Genomic DNA, 22,401 nt, shown 5'->3' on the forward strand with positions numbered 1-22,401 from the left:
TACATAACAGCAGTCAAAATGCAATTAAGGAAAAAGCTATATACAAAAAAATAATGATAACATCTCCATAAATTTTAGGTAGCTATAGCTTAACCAGATATTATATTGTATTAAACATACCTATAAAATCATTATTAAACATAAATAATTAATGAATAAAGTAATTCATAGTATATTACATTATACACATACTTTTTTTATTACATTAATATTAAAATATATATGTAAAATCATTCAATTATAAATGTAATTTCTAATTTACTACAAGAGTGTCTATTTAATATATAAATGATTCTTTCCAAAAATATCAATTATAGTCATTAGTTTTAGTTTTTTTACATTCTTTCATCATTATTGTTTAAAATACATTCATACAATTTTGGGGGGCAGGGGACTAAGAATATTTTTTATTAGCTTAAAATGATATTGCAACAATGTAATATATTTCTAAAGGGAGGAGGAATTTCCCCTTGCCCTCACTCCTTTGGGTTTTGACTGATTAGTAGTAATTTTTTAGACACTTTATTTTGTGCCAGCTATACAAATTAATTAGATGTATTCTCAGCCAACAAATATATTCTTCTTAATAGATATAATTTGGTAAAAGTGAATCTTAAAATTATTTAATTGCCCAGGCCAAGTTTTTTAGAAAATTGTGTTAAATTTAAAAAAATGGGGTTTCCTATATATAATTCTAATATGCTTGTATGCAAAAAGATTTAAATGGGTTTTAAAGAACCAAACCTACAATATTCGTAATGGTTTGGGTCTTTACTATTAATTAAAAATTACCTCAACACATTCTATTTAAACAGTTAAAATTAAAAGTTCAATCTGTACCTAATATTGTAATCATACAAAAATAATATTATTATTACGGTTATTCTTGCTGAAAAAAAAATATCTCTTCAATACTTTGGTGGGGTATATGAAACTCCAGGCATGCTGGAAATGATATTACATAAAAACGTTTAAATATTATGATCTGAGTTCTTCAGTAGCTTCATCAGATGTATCTTAGAAATTATATCAAATTTCATATATTTTGTTTGAGTAGTTTTTAAGATATAAGCATTTTGTGACTGATTGAGGTTTGTGAGACCCCCCCCCCCCCCCCCCCCAGAGTAATTTTTAATTTTTTAAGAATTTTTTTTTTAAAAATTTTTAAAATTATAATACTAATTATAAAATTTTAAAAACAAAATTTAAATATCTTATATTTTGAATGAGATATATGAAAGAACGTAAATATCTCTGTAGGAGTTATTTTATTTTTATTTTTCACTAGCTGACTCATTTCTCAAATTATTTTTATCATTTATAATGATTTTTGCAGATTCTGAAACTAAATATATAATTATTTAAGATGTAATATCATTTTATTTGAGGTGATTATGGCAATATAATTAATGGTGAAATGAAGATTTTATATATGATAGTGATCATGATACACAATCTGAATTAGATGAAGAAGAAATGTTAGTTGAAGACAATAAACTTAATACTATTTAGTTAAATATGAAATCATTTATCATAGATATTTGTCTTTAAAATTAGCTAAAAAAATAAGTTTACTAAATGGAAAAAGGATCTTATCAAAGAATAAGAACTTATCAATAAAATTTAGTTATTCATCTGCCAAAAGTAAAAGAATCAGTGAAAGAAGCTGACACTTCAGAAAAATCTTTTGACTTGTTCATAACACCAAAAATGATTGAAGAGATTATTTATCATAACAATGAAAAACTTAAAATTATATGTAAAAACTATACTGACCATTATGAAAGTTCTACTAAAGAAGTTGATGTAACACAATTTAAGACATTATTGGGAAATCTTTATTTAGCTGGAATTTTTAAATCTAACCATCAAAATAAAAAAAAAAATTTTTTTCAAATATGTAAAATAAATTTATGTTTAGAACACATTAATGTTTTATGTAATAAATGTTTAAGGCCTAATAAGCAATACAGTCAAAATGTATGAATTTAGATTTACAATTATGAAATCATAAGAATTCGATATAACCTACTACGATAGGCATATCCAGAATATTGATAAGTTTGGGGGACAATTAGATAGGTTTTCCTCATAAATATTCTTGGAGATCTTTTGTCTAGGCCCTTAACTATGTTATATTTTTAAAAATAAATATTCTTGGAGATATTTTGTCTAGGCCCTTAACTATGTTATATTTTTATAAAAATATTGTATTTTTTTTAAAAAAATTTGAAATTTAGATCGTTATTTAAAAAATTATATTTAATTTTAATGTGGAATGCTCAAAAAGAATTACAAAAAATAATTAAATTTTTTATTTTATTTTTATTACTAACTTTTTATCACTTAAATATTTAACATTTTGTGATCTATATATAACAAAATTAAATTTTTACACTTTTTACATTTTTTACATATTGAAATAATAAGTTCTTTAAAAGGTTATGTAAAAAAAGAATTTCGACAAGTTCGTCCTTATATTTTATAAAAAGTAAAAGAAAATTTACGAAAAGGTCATTTAATTTAAAATTATAAAGTTTATTCAGAATTCACATATTAACATTTCCCTCCTTTTTTAAATGTCATCTTTCCTCAGTTTCTTATCTTCACTTCCAGTCATTTGTTTCTCAATTGCTCCATTAGTCATTTGTTCATATATCTTGAGATTTTTTGTTTGGCCATCTGATTATCGTTTGTTGAATCGATTATCGAACATCGTTTATGAAACATCGTTGGTTGCACATCGTTGGTTGAACATTGCTTGTTGATTTGCTGTTTGTATTGATCATCCCATTCCTCTTTCAAAAATTTATATATAAATTTTTTTACAAAATTTTTATTTATTTATAACAATCATTTTCTATGTCGTATCTCATATTCTCGCTTTTGAACTTGACTTTAAAATTTTAAACTTGACTTTGACTTTTCAAATTTTGACCTTGAACTTGTTCACTACTTCCCCCCCCCCCCCCTCTAAAAATTTTTTCTCCTTTGTAGTATAATTTTCATTTGTTATTTAGTTCGTTGTTTAGCCTGAGTCATATTTTTCATTGGTTTGTTCTTAGCTTTTTATCCTTATCATCTAATCATTCGCTTGAACATCATCCTCACATTAGCTTGTTCATCTCGTTATTAATTATCATTTTTATCAATGTTTGTAAATATATATTATGATCAATATATCTCAAATAAAATAATTTTGAAATCATTGAAATGATAATGGAATAAATAATTTATCAGAATCATTCATACGAATAAGAATCATAATTTGGAATATAGAATAATAGAATATTTGGAATTATCTCATTTTATATAATAATTTTTTATTATTTAATTATTTTTATTTTTAAATTTTAATCCTTTATTTTTCAATTTAAACAATTTTTTTATATCATAATTTATCTTCAACTTATTCTTTATAAAAAAAATTCTCTTTCTCTTTCCATCTTCAACATACGATCTCCATATCGTACTCTTAAAAACTTTTTCAACATCAATATATTTAATCACCTTGCCTCTCTTTTTAATATTTGTTTTAATTTTCTTTATTTCTAAAGTTTTTTTAAATTTTTTATTATATTATTCTCTAATTTTTATTTCATTATTGTCTTTAATCACTATTATTTCATCAATTATTATCATATGATTTATTTCTTTTAATTTATAACATTTCTTTTTTAACATTTGGTATTAATTTGCATAATTCAATTTTATTCAAGTTTTTATTATTTTGACTTTTAAAATTTTTAATAGGATAAGATATATTTGATCTAGTTTTTCCATTTATCTCTTTTACCTCTTTATAATCACAAAAATATTTTAATACAGATATTGCTTCTTCATAACTTGAAGCTCCATATATCGGTAACATTGTGTCCATAAGCAAATATAAGTCATCTGGTAAATTAAATGTTAAACTCAAAACATCTTTACTCTCATGGTATGTTAAATAATTTCCGAATTCATCTATGGATTTTGTTTTATTCTTATTGTCCCAAATAGTTTTTTCATATTTTATTATATTTATTTTTTATTTTACATTTTAATCATCTCTTACGTGTTTTTAGAATTATATTAACATCATTTTCCATAATTCTCTTTCTTCTAGCTTCACCATGTTCCAGTATCTAAAATCATTTCTAAAAATTTTTTTATATATATTTCAATTGGTAGTGTAATAATTATCTGCCACCATTTTAATTTTAATGGAAGGCTCAAAAAGAAATAGAAAAAATAATTAAAATTTTATTTTATTACTAACTTTTTATCACTTAAATATTTAACATTTTGTGCTCTATATATATACAATTTAATTTTTACACTTTTTACATATTGAAATAATAAGTTTTTTAAAAGGTATAAAAAAAGAATTTCGACAAGTTCATCCTTATATTTTATAAAAAGTAAAAGAAAATTTACGAAAAGGTCGTTTAATTTAAAATTATAACGTTTATTCAAAATTCACATATTAACAATTATTTTCCTTCAAATTATTGCTTAGTGATATAAAATGTACATTTTTGACGGAGAGGTGGGTGGTGTGTGTAGGAAGCACATTTTTATTATACTAAAATGATAATTATGAGAATAGGAAAATTTTCGAAGGTGGGACCCTCTCCCACCTTGATTAGGCCTATACCTCATAAATTTTAAAACTAAACACCTTGCAAATCATTTGATTCTAGTAATAGAATGATAAAATAAGCAAATTTTTATCTATTAAGAAGCTAAAAATATCCTCATTAAAATACTTAAAAATTGTAACTTTTTTCCTAGACCATTCTAATAAACTTATTATTTAAAATATATGGTTAATCTTATTTATTATTAAAATCTTTATCATAAAGTATTTTTTATAATTTATCTTAATAAATAATGAAATATTAAAATATTTTAAAAATAACCTGAAGATTTTTTTTTTGAAAGAAAGATATAATTTTAATTTCATATTTTTTTTACTTACATTGAATCAATTGTTCGAGAATTATTATTTTTTAAATTATAACATAATTTTGATTTTATTTATGGATAATTCCACATTTATCTTTATTTATCCTATAAAGAATTTATCATCTATCCTTTTAAATGGCATCTACAGAAGAAAGTGAGTTTTTAAATCTAGATCAGGGGGATTTCGGATTTCCAGCAATCAAATTTAATGACGAAAATAAAGACACTTCAAAAATTATGAGTATATTTAACCCTTCAGATAATTTAACAAAAGAGGAAGATGATATAGTATAGAAATTTAACTGTTAAATTAATTTTAATTTTAGGATTTAGATGAAACCTTGACAGAAAGATTACTTGGATTGACTGAAATGTTTCCTGAAAAATTACGAACAACTGTGTCTTATGGCCTAAAAAATTTATCATCTACTAGTAAGGTTCTTTTCCATCTTACTAGGCAGGGTCTTTGGTTGATATTTTCCTCAGCAACTATATTGGTTGTTCCATTGTCAATTGAAACTATGCGAACTCATATGGAACAAGATATAATTAAACAGCAACAAACAGTATAATTTTTTATAGCTAATCATTATTAATTATTTGTTTAAAGGTTTTACTAGGCCCAAATGCCCATATATCTAATTTACCTTTGCACCTACCATCAATACCCCCCAATATATCTTGATATTCATAAAAAAATTTATTGAAAATTGTCAAATAAATGAATCATTTTTTATTCTCTCCTTTTTTCTTCATATATTCCATCTTTCTTTCTTTCATGTAATCCTGTGAAATAAAAATTTAGAATTAATAAAAATGCAATAATGTTTTCATAAGATAAATATATTTAGGTTAATAAATAAATAATATACTGATATTTTTGAGGCACATAAAAAAAACCTTAAGTATTTTTAGAAAATATTCCGTTTTGATCAGTATAAAATTAGTATTTAGTTAGTATAAATAATAAAATATCCGATAAATACAAAATTAGTCAGTATTTTTAGTTTGGTTCAAAAATAAATTTCATCACTCCTTCTATTCGTGCCCATAATTTTCTGAGTTATGCATATATTTTTAGATGTGACACATCATCAAGATGTAGTCAAGGAGGGGCAAGTAGTTCCCCCACTGATTTTTTAAAAAATTAGCATATTCCTAGCAGAAATTCTCAGTGAGGTAAGAAGAATGCCCTTCAAAAAATTTTTATAATGGTATATTAGCATATTAATATTATTTATCATGAAATAAACAAAATGGTAGTATATAATGTTAAAAAGCCAGATTTGGGTTGATTTCAAAATGGCCCTATTAAGATTTTACACAAAATAATATTGGTAAGTCTTGAGATTTGGCAAATAATAGATGCCTTTCTGCAATCTATTAGCAAAATCACCAGGCTTACATAATATTATTTTGGTTATAATCTAAATCTGGCCATTTTTAAAATTTTACCCAAATCAAGCTTTTTTCTTAAAAAAGAATATTCATTAAAAATATTACAATGTCATTGTATCCGTCCTGTGGGCTATTTACTAGCACCCTACAAGGAGTGCATATATTAGTGAATGGTGAACTTAGTGTTGTATGGTTGGTTGTGTAAAACCCAGACCCGGGGTTTGGGTCTAAAAAATCGAACAAACCAGCTCTGAGCACGAACCCCGAGCATAGACCCAGGGTTCAGGTGAATGTTATTCCAAATAGTTCAAATAAAAAATATTTACCAAAAATATAAACAGCAAAATCATTGGCATTTTCTATGGTTAGATAACAGTAAAATCCTGCAAACACTCAGCTTAGGGTTAAAGATTTTTTAATCAAGACCACTTAGGGCTTAGAAATACCAAAAAAATAGGATTAAAATGAATTATTATGTTGTTAGCCGAGCAATTAATTCCAGCTATACCATCCTAAGAATTAGATACGAACATTCTGGCCGGATTTGTTTAATTTCATCGCTATTTTTTAAAAACGTATTGATTTTTTTTTTAATTTTAGAAATATATGTTAGACAAGTACATTTAATAAAATTAGTTTATAAATTCAGCAAAATTGAGCTTGAATGGGATATTTAGAATACTTTTGGAACTTTTTATTAAGGGGGGGGGGGGTTATAAAAAAGCACCTTTATTCCTGCATATTCTGAAGTCAACATATATAAAATGTTCAATTTACACTTTTTATAATAATTAACTTCAAAAATATAAAAAAAACTTAATTTATTTTTAATAAAAAAAATATTTTCCTAAAATAAAATTATCTAAGTAAATAACTAAAAAAATAATTTATAAAAAACTTCAAAAATATAGAAAAAATGCATGTGGCTGCCATTTTTCATCACAAAAATTAAAAATTTAAAACATAATTTCTTTTTATTATTTAAACATGATGTTTACTTTAATCTTTATTTTTTGTCCATATTTAATTTCAATATGTATTATAAATTAAAATAAAATCTTACCTTGTTTACCCCCTATATTGTATATTTAAAAATAATATAATACATGTTTCACTTCAATGTAATAGGAAATTATGTGGAGGAGAAATTTGTTTACAAATCTATCCATGAAACAAAAATATTAATTTTTTAATTCAAGTACATTTTATTTAAAGCACTTGTTAAATATAGATAAGTAACAAAAATTTCTTCTTTAAAGCCACATTAATACTTCCATATATTGATAAACGTTTTTGCCATAGCTATAAATTCAAAATCAGTTGATAATTTATATTATCATTTTAGGAGCATTTAACTATGAATTCAAAATCAGCTGATAATTATTATTATCATAGGATTATAAGTCTACATAATTAAAGATCAAAATTTTATATATCAAGTATTATCTTTGTAAAACATAGTTTCTAATTATGTTTCATGCCCCTCTTGTGGCAAATTATCATTCCTTACTAAATCAGGTAAACTTTCACTTCATGGTCCCAGATCTTCAAGATGTTCTACATCTGGATTTCTCTCTTAATCCCTCTTTACCACCTTCTAGCTTCCCAGCCTTATTCTCTAATCCTGTTCTGCCAACCTTAAGTAATAACGACCCAATAAGCAATAATGACCTTGATAATGTTCCTCAATCACTTTGGATCCAGAACATCATGACTAATCCATTCATGCCTACAATCTCAAGAATACCTCGTGGTGCTCGCTTTTTGACAGCCCAAAAAATTACTTGATCTTATTGTTTTGCTTAATAACAACATCGACGATTCAGAAAATTGGAAAGATCTATTCTTTTTCACCCCTACTCATCTGAGTTCTCCTTTTCATAAAGATAACCTATCACGCCAAATTAAAAACTCTTTTGATCCTAACGCCTTACCTTGCTCCTTATTCACTATTTTTTTGCTTAATAACAACAACAACAATTCAGAGAATTGGAAAGATCTATTCTTTTTCAACCCTACTCATCTGAGTTCTCCTTCTCGTAGATAACCTATCACGCCAAATTAAAAACTCTTGATCCTAGCGCCTTACTTTGCTCCCTATTCACTTAAAAACAAATCAGCAACTTTCAACAACCCTCAATGTCCCAGAAAACAAAATTGATTGAAAAAAAAATCAATTTATGCAACATTAAAAGTGCACCGCACCAAACATTGCAGTTTCAAATGATGTGTTTACCACAAATGACCATTCAACTATACAATCCCTTTTATCTAAACATCCTCAAGAATATATTGCCCTTACAGTTGCCACCACCATATCCCCAGACCCACTTCAAGTTCCGAAATCATCAAGGCTATTAAATCATTTAAAAAGGACTCAGCTGGAGGGTTAGATGGTTTCCGAGCAATTTACCTAATCATCCATTCCTTGCCACCAAAGCCTAATATCAGCCTTTACCATACTTCATAATAACATCTTTAATAACCTTGTTCCACCATGCATTCTACCCTTAATTTTTGGTGCTCGACTCATTGCGCTATCTAAAAAGGTTGGAGGCATTCGCCACATTGATATTGGGTCTTCCGAAGAATTATATCCAAAATCATTTGTTGGCAATTAAAGACAAAACTTTCAAATATTTTACTTCCTCGTCAATTAGGTTTTAGTATTCCTGCAGGGTGTGAAACTGCTTCACACATCACACGCCATCTACTCCAACAATCAAACAACTTTTTTTTAAAATTAGATTTTAACAATGCATTCAGCTCCCTTAAGAGAGAACATTTCATTCCTTTTTTAACACATTCCCAGAATATTAAACGTATATATCAGCTTACTATGGTCAAGTGTCTTTTTAATTTCATGAAACGACTATAGAATCCTGTCAAGGAATACAACAAGGGGACCCCTTGGGCCCAGCTATCTTTTGTGAGGCTATTAACATAAACAACAAATGCAATGCCATTTTAAAGGTATTTAGATGATGGTACAGTTGCAGGACCTTACGATGAATTAATTAAAATTCCATATATCATTTCTGATCTCACTCCCACTACTGGGCTTTCCCTCAATCAAATAATGCGAATTTTATATGCACAACAATTTATATCCCATTCCTGATAACTTTTCTATAATTGAGAAATCAAACTTTACTCATTTAGGCTCACCTATTGGAAGCAAAGCAACAATATCCAATTTGACGACCGATTTCAGAAAATCTTAGGTTTTTACCATCTCATCATTCATTCTTTCTCCTAAAGAATTTCCTTTATATTCCAAAAATATTGCGTGCCTGTCGTTATGCTCCTCTTTTCCAATTCCCAGACATGCTACTAGATTTAGAACTTAAAGTTAAAATATCTCTTAAATCAATACTCAACTCAAATTCTCCACCATTTGCTGGAAGCAAGCCGCTCTTCCGTGTAAACTTGGGGGTATAGGCTTTCGATCCCCTGCCTCACTGAGTATTGTAGCTTTCTCTCATCATTCGCCAAAAGTCAAACAATTACTAAAATTTTTACCACCACTACAGATCCCCATCTGGAAATGGCACTAGACCTATGGAAGTCGAACGCTCTTAATGCTTACTTTCCTTTATCCTCCAGACAACAAGATTGGGACTTACCTTAAATCCAGCATTCCGTTGAATATCTTTACTCGAATGTTGCGTTGAAGGACATTTCTTTGATCTTTAACCCAGATATTTCCTCCTCAATAAATCAAAGTATTGATTACTCCCCCCTTCCCATTAAATCAAAGTAGTAATTCTCCATCATCATTTCAACACGGGATATGAATGGCTTGAGGCTATCCCTAGCTCCAACCTTGGTTTGCTTCTTTCCAACGAAGAACTTCGGGTAGGAATAGGTCTTCGTTTAAGCTGTGATATCGTCACACCCTCATCTTGCAAACAGTGTCAGCTGCCTATCGACAGTCTAGGCCATCACCCTCTTCACTGCCATTTCTCTAAAGGCCGCTATCCACGCCACCAAGCAATAAATTCAATAATTGCTAGAACTCTCCGTTCAGCTAATATTCCATCAACTTTGGAACCTGTACGTCTAATTTCGGGGAAAATATCAGGCCTGACGTAATGACTCTTATCCCATGTATCAGAGGAATCCCGCTAGCTTGGGATCGTTGATCGTTTTGCACCATCCTCTTGCACTAATTCCTTAGTTAGGGCGGAAATTAGAAAGATCAATAAATACATTACCATTCCCAATATTATTCTAACCCCGATTGTTTCTGACACAATCGGTGCTTTTGGACCTAGAGCATTGGAATTTTTCAAGGAGCTCGGCCAAAAGATGCGCTTAATTTCGTGACACTCAGAAAGGTTTTTACCTACGCCAACGAATCTCAATGGAAATTTGTAGGTCGCATAGTATATCAATCCATGGTGCCATAACCTAGATGCACCTCCTCATGTTCTTTCTCTTTTCTTTTCTTTTATTACATTACAGTATTTTATAACCTTTTTTTAAATTAAATAATAAGATTTTTATAATTTTATATAGCTTATCCTTTTATTGTAAATTGTATACGTTTTAAATCGGAATTTTATTTAAATTATAAATATGTATACTTGAAACTTTTTAATAAAATAATTTCACACAAAAAAATAATAATAATATATATACATATTATTAAAAGAAAAGTAAAAGAAATATATTTTTTATTTATTAATTTTATTTTTTATATATTATTTTAAAAAAAAGAAAGAAAAGTCACTGTAGTGTAGTATTTATATTTTGATTTAAAAATTTCAAATAAATAAAATATATTATCTTAACCTAATATTATATTAGTAGTAATTGAATTGAGCTTTTATAGCTTAATTTCAAGTATTATATATTTATAATTAATGACCAAGAATATTAACATTGGGGGGGGGGGGGGTTACGAGTAGAAATATATTTATTTTCAAAATTTGATTTAAATAAAAAAGCTTTAATTATTAATTAGAATGTATATTAAGATTTGATTTGAGATTAGTAAATGAGATTTATTTTACTTTTAATTTATTCGAACCCCGGGTGTAAACAATCGGTGGGTCTGAACTCCGGGTTCGTGCTCAGAGCAGGCCTGAGGACATAATTGGGTCGTAAATTTTACTACCAAGTAAATTAACAACACTAGGTGAACTATACTAGGCCATTTACAAGATACAACAAAAAGATGTTTGCGTAAAAAAATTTGAAAACATGCCTGTTCAGATGCATACAAAGTTTCTGAAAAAGGCTATGAAACGAAATAAAAAAAATACTGATAACCAAAACAAGATAATATTTAATTCTACATATTATTTTACAAAAGCAAATTGTCCATTTGTAGATTTTAGTCGTTCGTAGATTTGCATGAGCATGATGATTTAAACCCGGGATATATTATGCATTCTAGTTATTCAGGTTTGTTAATAATTAAATTATTTCCAAAGAAATGCATATAAAAATTGTAAATAATATCAATTTACAATTCAAAATCGCTATCCTAGGCCAGAATCTACAACTTTGTTCAATAAATCATTATTTATATAGAATCGGTATTAAGGTTCTCAGACCTGATTAAACTGGAATCAAAAGATTCAGAGGGGATTGTCTCTACCCTACTGGATCTTCTTAAATCCCCTGTTTTTTAACAAAAATTAAACTCTTATAAGCCATGGCCCAGTGTCATTATTGGGGAATAAATCTGGTATAGCATGTGCCTCTATACACTATATCTAACGATACCCAGGCATTGTTTAAATCACCGTTAAAAGTATTACAGATATTAATAACTTTAAAAGTCTTTATATAGTTATTTATATCACCAGTCTAGCAAAAATCAAAAGGCGTTGGATCAAATAGCATTTGAATCGGGTATTTAGTTGCTGAAAATTGGAAGAGTACTTGATGTAGGATGGGTGCAGTCTTCCTTCATACTGCTAAGGCAGTTTAGAATAATAATATGACCCTGGTATACACATTTCAAAATTTAGCAAATTCTAGCAATTGCAAAATTTAACGGGCTATTCACGTGATTAAAAGTAGTGAATTTATCAGATTTCGCAATGATGTATGGTCTATTTTAATTATCCAATCTATCTTTAAGGCTTCAGACAAGAATAATCAGTTTACCTAAAAAATCAATAAAGCGATTCGTTTTCTAAAGTAGTTGTATATGTCTAAGATTCTAAATCTCTTATAATTTCTAAATGAATATTTAATATTTCTAAAGGAGAACACATGAAAATAGCTCTAGAAGATAGGGAAATAAATAAACTTGGGTTAGTAATATTGAAGGAAAATAGGCACTCTTGTATCATCGAAATTCAATTTATTACTACCTTAATAGACAATATTCAAAATAGGCTTATGGATGCTAATTCCTATTGCTAAAAATGCTATATTACATTTCAGAGTTATTTTCTTAGCTATCTTGTATGGAATATTTATAAAATGATAAGTGGCCAGAATACACTCAGAATCATTATAGAGAAGAGCAAATTAAACCACTTTGTTTGCGACTAGCTCGATGTGGATCTTGCAATAAATGGGATGAGGGAATATATTGATGATAATAATGAAAGTAATAAATGCCTCAGTGATTTGAAAGTTTCAAAACTGTACTAACACAATTCCATGTAGTACTGTTGAATGTAAGCATGGCTTTCACCATATGAATGTCATTATGATGGATTTGTATGAAAGTTTTATGATAAAACAGTTTCTAGTTTAATGATGGTAAACGTTAATGGGCCTCCTATCAGTCAGTGGAATTCTCTCCGTATAAAGTCTGCAAATGAAAACTAATCAAGGAAACCTAATATTAAAAATAGAAAAAGATTCGCTATGGCGAATATTGAAAAAAAAATATTTACTATTATTTCTATTTAATTATATATATTACATGGGATAATGATTAAGAAAAAATTTCCAATACTAAAAAAATCGATTTTTGATGTAATACAATCAAACAAAATTTAGTATCAAAGGATCTTTTTAAGATTGGTATTTACTTTTGAAATGATTTAAAAAATCATTAACAAGTCTATCTCGGGGTATGTATATTAGAGGTAGATAGAGTCTAAAAGCTCTGCCCCCAAAAATTAGGCAAAATTATTTTATGGTCTTGACAAAAATAATTGCACGATATAAAAACCTTTTCAAAAATTTCCACTAAGATCACCGCTGACTTCTAATATATATATATATATATGATATTTAGTGAATTTATTTTACTGGTAAATTATCTCTAAGATATTTATTTTGTCAAAAATATAATTAATTGACAAATTAATTAAAATACTGAAAAGAAATCATGCAATATAATATTGAAAAAAAGTTTTATTTATACTGAATTTTATGATACTGGGGGGTGGTATAGTATTATTTATACTTATAATTTTAAAAAATACTGACAATATTGTTATTATTATACTAATAAAATATTTTCAAACCCACCGATTTCAAATAAAATACTGAAGAACTAAGATAACAACCTATTTTAAATTTTAAAAACAATGTATAGACATCGGATTTTTTTACCTTAAAAAATATAAGATATTAGTGATATTTTACATAATTTAATCGGTATTAAGTTTTCGAATATTTTTATAAATATACCTCTAAATTTGTGTTCTTTGTTTTCAATAATAATATTATGAAATTTCCTCCTATGTATCCTAAGACGGTTGCTAAACCACCAGCTACAAGCATACCCCTCATTCCAAGTTTTATTCTAGTTAAAGCTCCCACGATTCCACTTGCCATTGCAAAATTTGAAGCACAGTGCTTTTCTCTGTATCCAGAGATGGCAAAACTACCAAAAAGCATTGAACCTATTATTAATAAATTGCATAAACAATGTTGAAATTCTCAAAATAATTTATCTCAATTTAAATTTAAGATTATGATCAACTTGTTTTAAATAATGTAAACATAAGTTAAAAATTCTAATTTTAAATTCTCTCTTATAGTGGAAGATACAATGGTCTAAACCTATTTGAAATACCTCAAAGTATAAACATATTCGAACCCTAACAATTATAATGTAAACGTTTTTTACAGGCCTAAAACCTAATTACAATGGGGAGAGAGGGGGTGATGGTTAAATTTTTGGCAGCATCATCATATCATGAATTTTAATGGCTTATATTTTTCTAAAATTTATATTATAGATAATGACGTAACTATGGTAAAAGCAATGGAATATTAAACAATTTTTAAAATTTGAAAAATAGGATCTGACAGGAAATGTATTTCCAATATGTGTAGAAATAAATTAAACCATAAACTTTTGTGTATTTTTTTTAAAATTTATATTATTTTGGTTCTTAAATTTTTTTTATATATAGGTTCATGCAATGTTATTTAGTTTTATACAAACATAGTACATTCATTAAATAAAAAAATTTATATGAAAAATCAACATAAAAATAGGATATAAATTAAAAGTATTTTAAACAGTTCTAGGCAGACTCTTTCTTTCTAACAGCATGAGTTTCTTTCTTTCACTCTATACACGTTGAGATACATTTTCGGTCAAATAAAAATTTTTGAATTTTAAATTCGCTCTCTAAATAATATAAAATTGAGATATTCCGAATCCCAAAGAATTTCTCCTAATACGACATATATATAATCTATTTTAGAAACCCCCCTCCTCTTGCTTTTGTATATAAAAGGGGAGGGAAAATTATGCCGTTTTTTCATTTGCTGCTTCTTTCTCTCTTTTTTGTTAAATTAACTAATGATGCCTACATTCATCCCTAGTTTCCATCTATTACAAAATCTATCTCAATAAACAGTTTTTGATAAGGTAAAATTTAAAAGCACATAAATTTTTATGTCATTATCTGAAATGCAGGGCACCTTTTTAGGCGATATCGATATCGAAACTGTTATCTCCAAAAATAAAGTACCTGCCAATACCATAGATAACGATGTTAAAAATAATAAATATAGGAAGTAAAAAAAATTATATATAGAAATCATGGTAATTGGACAAAAAATCCCTAAAATGGAGAATATGAATTCCATAAATTTTTTTTAATATTAAGTTGATGTTAAAAAAAAAAATATTTTTAAGAGATGAACCAACCACGTGGACGAGGTTAAGGTAAGAGAAGTTAGATATGGTTAATTATTTTTTTAAAAAAATTGAATATAAATTGTTAGTATTTTTTCTTCAATTTTAAAAAAAAAATTCTATGGAAAATTTTATTCCTTTTTTTTATTTACAAGAAATTTATTTCCGAGGTAAGTATGCCCGAATTTTGCTAGTGGGGATCTTTGTCTGGGATTCAGAAAATACATTACATATATTTTAAAAAAATACCGAGAAAGAAGGTGTTTTTCATGGCTTGCCTGGAAGCGTGCAGTGAATTGTCCAAAATCATGTTATCCATGAGTTTCCTTTTAGCTTGAATATTACTTTCGAACAAGGTTATTTGGTTCCTATCTAAGAATCTCGTTTTGTAGTAATTCTTATTAAGCAAGAATGACCAAATAAAGACGCAAGCGTAGGCCGTGAACGTCGTTTTAGATATGAATAAAAGGGCTGGACTAAGGCCTGGTTCCTCCTCGTTGTTAATGAATGGCGATTTCATTTTCCCAAAAATTTTGAAACATTCGTCTTGAAAAGAGGTATCGTCGGTTGGTTTGGTTATTACAGCTTTGTCAAAAATTACTTCTACCTTGTCCTATAAATATAAAAATTGGATTTCTAAAGGTCGGCGCGGCCCAAATCAACCCGTTATAAATTTTTGGAAATGTTCCTGACCCAGTTTAAAAAAGAATTTTGAAAATGTTATCCGGCCCGATCCACAATATTTTTTTTAATATAGGCGAAGGATATAAATATGCCCAATTCTAAGTTTTTAATTTTTTTTTAATAAATAAGTATGTATAATTGCGCTAATTTTTTTTCAAATGGAAGGGAAAAAAAATTACGGAGAAATTAGAGAATCTCTTTTTTTTAAAAAAAATTACATTTAAAAAAATTTTAGACTTGTTTTTATGTTTTTTCACTATTTTTTTAAAAAAAAATTTTTTTTCTTTTTAGGGCAGGCACTACTGGGTAATTTCTATATTTTTAGCTGTTTAAGCAAAATTTTAGACGGCTAATAACTTGATTTAGTCGAAAACTATCACTTTAGCCTGGGGTTTTTCTTATAAAGATAGCAGCTCAAATTTGGAAGAAACTAATATAAATTAGAAAGCCTTAATGTTAACAGATTATCTCCGGTAAACGCCTGAAGATTGAGCCGAATTAACCATTAACCAACTATAATCACTAGTAACGCTTTTAATATTTTAAGAAAAATAATTATATAAAAATTATAAAATATCGAAACTTAAGAGTGTAATTTAATATTATTAAAATAGTAATATTTTCAATAGGACACATTTAAAGACAAACAGACATGAATGAGGATCGTTTTCAAGAATCCGATTATAATCATCTCATTGCCTAGCAACTGAGTATCGTTTCGAATTGAAATAATTTTACAACTTACACATTTAAAAATGATACATATATAAAGCAGCTTTGCTAAAAGGCTCGATTTATCCTATCTTTAAAACGGTTAACTCAACATTTTAGCCAAAAGTTTAAATTATCCAAGTTTGGAGATTTTGCCCACAGATGGCAGAAAGGTTTTGAAACTTATTGGCAAATTTCGAAGCTTTAGTAATAAAATTGTTATTTAGCCGTTTTTTAAAAATTGGGGCTAAATCGAACCGTTTATAAACACTAAAAATTTAAAATGATACTCTAGAAGTTTCTGATAATTAATGCTTATAAGGTAAAATGCTATGTGCTGGCCCCAAATTTTAAATAAATTCACTTAAATAATTTTAAAAATGTCCATAAATTTTAGTTAACATATATAAGAAAATTTATTGCTAATAAGTATAAAGATAAAAAATTATAAAGCAATGCAAAATCGGTCTTGGATCAATTTAAGTTAATATCGAATAAGTAAAAAATTGACTTATAAAATATAAATTTGGAATGGAGAAAATGAACTAATTTAATTTTTTAACCATATACCTTACACTAATTTTTACGACATTAAATGATTGTATTGTAATTGATCATAATTAAGGCAAAACTATAAAATAAAATATTTTATTATCATATATAAATTCTATATTACATAACCATTTATATATAAATATAATTAGCACAATATATTTTTCATTTAGGTCAAAATGGGGGGGGGGGGGTATCAAATTAAATTAAACTCCGATATGATGGCAACATATGTAGCCACGATCTCCTTAGCCATTTTATCAAAGTCGACGGCATGATCCGCATCCATATTATTGCTATCATAATATTTATTTAACGCTTTTCCATTGATATGATCGACATTACTTTCCAGGCGAAAAGTGTGACAATTAACGACGTTTTCTATATTAACTAGCTTCCCCAATTGTACTAATATTTTAAGGCAAGGTTCTAGAAAAAACGGAAATGAGCGGCAAAGAATCACTAAGGGTGGCAACGTTTGCAGGAGAAAGCGCAAACGATCGTCGGTTGATAAATAGCGATTCAGATTACCCGTTTCCAGTATGGTCGAGATCGCCTTAACACACACGTTACAAATATCCATCAATTTAGGTAGAGCGTAATACCGGGAAAGATTAAAGGCTAAGTGGATGCCAAAAATTTTAGCTTGCAATGAGGGGTCCTTCAGTACCAAATCGAGAACAAAATCCATACATATATGAATCGAAGGTACATTAGCGACTAAGGTTGGAATTAGGGCAAGCGCGTAACCCTGCGTATGAATCTCCTTAACGAGAGCCGGTTCGTCTATGAAACGTTGATGCAGATGACAACAAACCAGGGTCTCCAACTCCTTACGGTTAAATGATCGGGCTAAGGGTAAGGATTCCAGGCATGTTTTTCGACCAAAATCAAGCGTTTCGATGAGTATTTGTAGAACCACACATTCCTGAACAAACGTAAGGTTGGAAACAATGTCCTCTCGCTCTGTCTGAACCCCGTTTAGATATTTGGAATAAAAATTTAAAGAGAATGATAGGGAGTACTCACACGTTTTTATTATCAAAGAGAGAGTCAAGGGATTTTCGAAGTAGCTTGGCTCACCTCTGAGGCATATCAAGGGATCGAGCGCCAAATGGGTCATCTTAGCATATATTTGTTTAAAATCGTGAGATTTCATCATACTAAGTTCACTAGTTTTGGACTGCATCAAAGACGTGAGAGTATTGGAGATGAAGGTAAATGATGTGCCGTTAAAGGTTATAAGTGATCTAAAGGCTTCAATGAGCCTCAATTTATAAGGAGTGAAACAAAAGATGTCTAATTTTAAAGCCAAGGGCGACAAATGTTCTATCAAGCGACACAACATTTGATTAAGCAAAGAAAACTCTGTAATGTTGATTAAGGCAGGAGCCAATTCGGACACCCACTCACTGGATATGTCATTAGCCATCAAGTAATGTGTAAGAGTTTTTAGTGTGCAAGAGTCATACCCATATTTAAAAGGGTGGTAGTAGTAGATTAAGGGCTGTGAGATCCATTCATTTATTATACATAAATAGGAATGATTATTCATGATCAAAGAGAGTAGGATGGAGGGCAAATTGCCGTAATCTTTATAATTTTGAATGGAATACATGATATAATGCTTGATAGGTATTTGATTAATGAGACTGATAAAATTTAATTCCAAGGCTAGTGGGGGTGAGAAGTATTGTGATTTGGGGTCAATTAACATATCCTCATAAAAAAGCAGATAATAAAGCATTAACAAATGAGGGGCTAAATTGAATCTGGGTCCCAAATTTTTAAATCCAAGCATATCCAAAATTTTGTGTTCATTAAAAAGGTGGCATTTTACTTGCGTCAATTTATAGTTGCTTAAAATGACATAAATAAAGTTTTCAATCATAACAATAAATGAGGGATGAAGTGGAATACTGGCATTTAATATTTGATCATGGATCCAAGGTTGCATAATAATTTTATGACAAAATGAAAATTTGCTTTTGAGCAAATGTATCATGCAAATGAGAGGAGATATCCCTGGACTATGAGAATTTAAATTTTTTGTTATCGATAATGTTTTCCCATAATAAATCAATGTTTTTTCATCAAATGTGATTTTATTTAATATGTGCTTTATTCTAACAATTGCATGGGGCTTGATGTGAACTTTAATTCCTAAACACTTTGATACTATTTCTGATAAATGATTCATTTGATTATTAACAAATAATATCATGTGCAAAAAAAGTTCCTTGATCGATGAAGATATTTCATTGCTCGGACCTTCATTTTTTAACATTACAAACCATTCAAATATTTTTTGTTGATTATTATCATTTATTAACAATGGACAATAAAAGAGTACACAAATTGAAGTAATAATAAATTTAGAAAAATATAAATTTATACAAGAAACTGATGTTGCTAAGTTTGTAATTTTTTCTATTTCCTTATTGGTAAATTTCAAATTGAGATTCATTTTAAAAATACAATACAATTTAAGGAACATACTTAATAATAATATTGTACTCTCATTTAAATAACACTGATCATTATATATATCGGAGAACAATTGAATAATAGAATGTTGATAATTTTCAATATAATCAAAATAAAGATTATTTTGATCCTTTTTCAGTTGCAAAAATATCCAACCAGAAGGTTTTCCATCATTGTTAATTTCAAGAATTAGTGAAAAAAAATAAATTAATTTATTCAATTTTTCTATTTTCCCTTTATCTGGTGAGTAAAAGATAAGTTTATGCATAAGATATAGAATTAATTCCAAAAATTTTCGTTTGTGTATGCACATATTACATAGCATTTTAATTTTTATAGGTTTATCTTTATATATTCCATAAATTAAATAGATTTTTCTGTTTTTAACAAATTGATTATTTGCTGAATTGTGAAGTAAAATTTTGTGAAATTTTGACAAGGAAAAGGGACAGTTTTTAATAAATTTTTGAAACAGGTATAATCCTTGGTTGAGATATAATAAACTATTGCAAAAGGTTTGATAATTTAGATAATCATTATCAATAAAATTAATTCCAAGTATACAAAATATATCTGATATTTCTTGACTTTCAAACATATAATCAAATATTTCTGACTTAACAAAATTATTTGATCCTGCTTCGGCAATTATATCAATCCTCTTCAGCTCTTTATAAATTAATAACAATTTGTCAAATGGGTTACAATATAAGAATGTGTTTACTCTAGCAAACAATTCATCAATTAACATTTTATTTTCATTAACAACCCGCCTCTTGTTTATTGATTTATTTATTTTGTGCATTTCACAGGAAACATTATATTTATCCAGCATAAAATATTTTGATATATCATTGCTATCTTCAAATTTATTAATTAAATTGAATATAAAATCATTTTCGAAATTTTTAGAGTAAAAACATTTAAGCAATATGGAAAGGTTTTCTCGATTAAAATTGTTGTTTAAAACTAAATTCATCTCCATATTAATATTCAGTTAATTTATATAAACATGTGTAAAAAATTACCTTTTCCATAATTATGAACCGCACCACTCAAGGGTTATCATTTAATCTATCTAAAAACGAAATTTGCTCGAATCAAAATGTTCAAATATGGGAGATTTTTTAATTGAAATATTATCAAACAAGTGTCTGAAGTAGAGAGTAGGAATAAAGGTTAGAAAAAGAGATATAGGGCTTGTAATACTTTGTTAAATAATATATTATACCATATGATATATTATACCATATGATATATTATACCATATGATATATTATACCATATGATATATTATACCATATATTATACCATATGATATATATGTATATATATATCGATCCATGTATTTGATTTAACGTGATTAGATTTGAAATGATCGTCTAATTTTCTTCATAGAAATATTTTTTGAACTGCTTAAATTTGGAGAAATATATATTAACTCCTTAGAGGACATCATAAACAAACAAAGTCAAAGTAATTATTTCGATTTCACTTTCAGAGTATGCAAAGTTCATTAAAATGCTATTAACAGTTCCCATACAGAACTGTCACGTCTTAAATCTCATTTATTCCACGATTAAACAGCAAAGGTTAAGTTATATCTCAATTTTGAATCTTTAAGGAAGAAGCAAAAGTACTTGATTTAAGGATAATGAATATTCTTATACACAAGAAGAATATAAACAATCATTTATTATATAATATTATTCATATAATAAAATATATATATTTTTTAGTCATATCTGCCATAAAAAAACATTAAGGAAAATAAAATATAAGATCAATACCAAATTAGATTTACAAGCTATTTTTTGCTAATTTTTTTTTACAATTGATTCAAATTTGATTAAGCTTTTTTCAAGTTTAGAATATATCCTTAAAAAAAATTTCAACCATCATAGAAATTTCTTTATAATTGGACCCATTTTTAAATAATATTCTTAAAATATAATTTCTTTTATTCTTTATTATCGTGTATAAAATATTTTTAAGTTCAAGATTCAATTTTACTTTTTTAATATCTGTCAAGGCCCTATAATTCAGTGAGGTTACAAATAAATAATTTTATATCAATGAAGGTATTTGGAAGTACCCTCTTAACAGGGATATTGAAACCCCCTAAATCCATAACGATATAACCCACTACCTTCTTCCTCCTTTTTACTCCATTCTTACCTTCTCCTACCACTCTCATTATCACATGATCAAAATTAGCGAAAAGGGAAAATCTAAATTACTAAATTAGCGGAGAAAGGAAATTTGAATTAAAATTACGCCCTACACTTTACCCTCACCCCTTCCCTTTCCCACTCGATTTCAATAATGATCCTGCGTCATGGGCTCTCTTTCATGAGTCCCTTTTTCAAAATCCATAATCGGTATCTATGTTATATTTGCATCATTCATATTTAAGCTAGTAGGGGAGTCAGCGTTATTGGCTTAGGTAGATCTAGAGTGCAATGATATTGGTTTCCTTCTTTCGATTTAATAAATATTTTTTATTTAAAATTGACTCACTAGCCTGTAATAAATTCATATTA

The 22,401-nt window shown here is 27.6% G+C and overlaps 3 protein-coding genes across 5 annotated transcripts; 1 reads left to right on the forward strand and 2 right to left on the reverse strand.

The window, feature by feature from the left end:
- Positions 1–2,588: 2,588 nt before the first annotated feature.
- LOC135931598 (RPII140-upstream gene protein-like) lies at positions 2,589–20,925 on the reverse strand. 3 transcript variants are annotated; one of them, XM_065468831.1, is made up of 4 exons: positions 20,887–20,925; positions 15,674–16,037; positions 13,960–14,174; positions 2,589–2,796 (listed from the first exon to the last, which is right to left on the reverse strand). In XM_065468831.1, the coding sequence occupies exons 1-4, from the start codon at positions 20,893–20,895 to the stop codon at positions 2,644–2,646; spliced, it is 741 nt and encodes a 246-aa protein (XP_065324903.1). In that variant the 5' UTR covers positions 20,896–20,925; the 3' UTR covers positions 2,589–2,643. The 3 variants fall into 3 exon arrangements, with proteins under 3 accessions (XP_065324903.1, XP_065324905.1, XP_065324904.1); XM_065468833.1 differs by lacking the exon at positions 2,589–2,796 and adding an exon at positions 4,108–4,139; XM_065468832.1 differs by lacking the exon at positions 2,589–2,796 and adding an exon at positions 5,620–5,736.
- On the forward strand, positions 5,064–5,762 carry LOC135931600 (mitochondrial import receptor subunit TOM22 homolog). Its single transcript, XM_065468835.1, has 3 exons — positions 5,064–5,238; positions 5,277–5,516; positions 5,561–5,762. Exons 1-3 carry the CDS (start codon positions 5,086–5,088, stop codon positions 5,633–5,635), a joined length of 468 nt encoding a protein of 155 aa, XP_065324907.1. The 5' UTR covers positions 5,064–5,085; the 3' UTR covers positions 5,636–5,762.
- LOC135931553 (integrator complex subunit 2-like) lies at positions 17,534–19,715 on the reverse strand. Its single transcript, XM_065468757.1, has one exon. The coding sequence runs from the start codon at positions 19,656–19,658 to the stop codon at positions 17,568–17,570; it is 2,091 nt and encodes a 696-aa protein (XP_065324829.1). The 5' UTR covers positions 19,659–19,715; the 3' UTR covers positions 17,534–17,567.
- Positions 20,926–22,401: the final 1,476 nt, after the last annotated feature.

Source organism: Gordionus sp. m RMFG-2023, chromosome 1 (assembly GCF_954871325.1).
Source record: "Gordionus sp. m RMFG-2023 chromosome 1, tfGorSpeb1-WG-v2, whole genome shotgun sequence".
Lineage (NCBI taxonomy): Eukaryota > Metazoa > Nematomorpha > Gordioida > Chordodea > Parachordodidae > Gordionus > Gordionus sp. m RMFG-2023.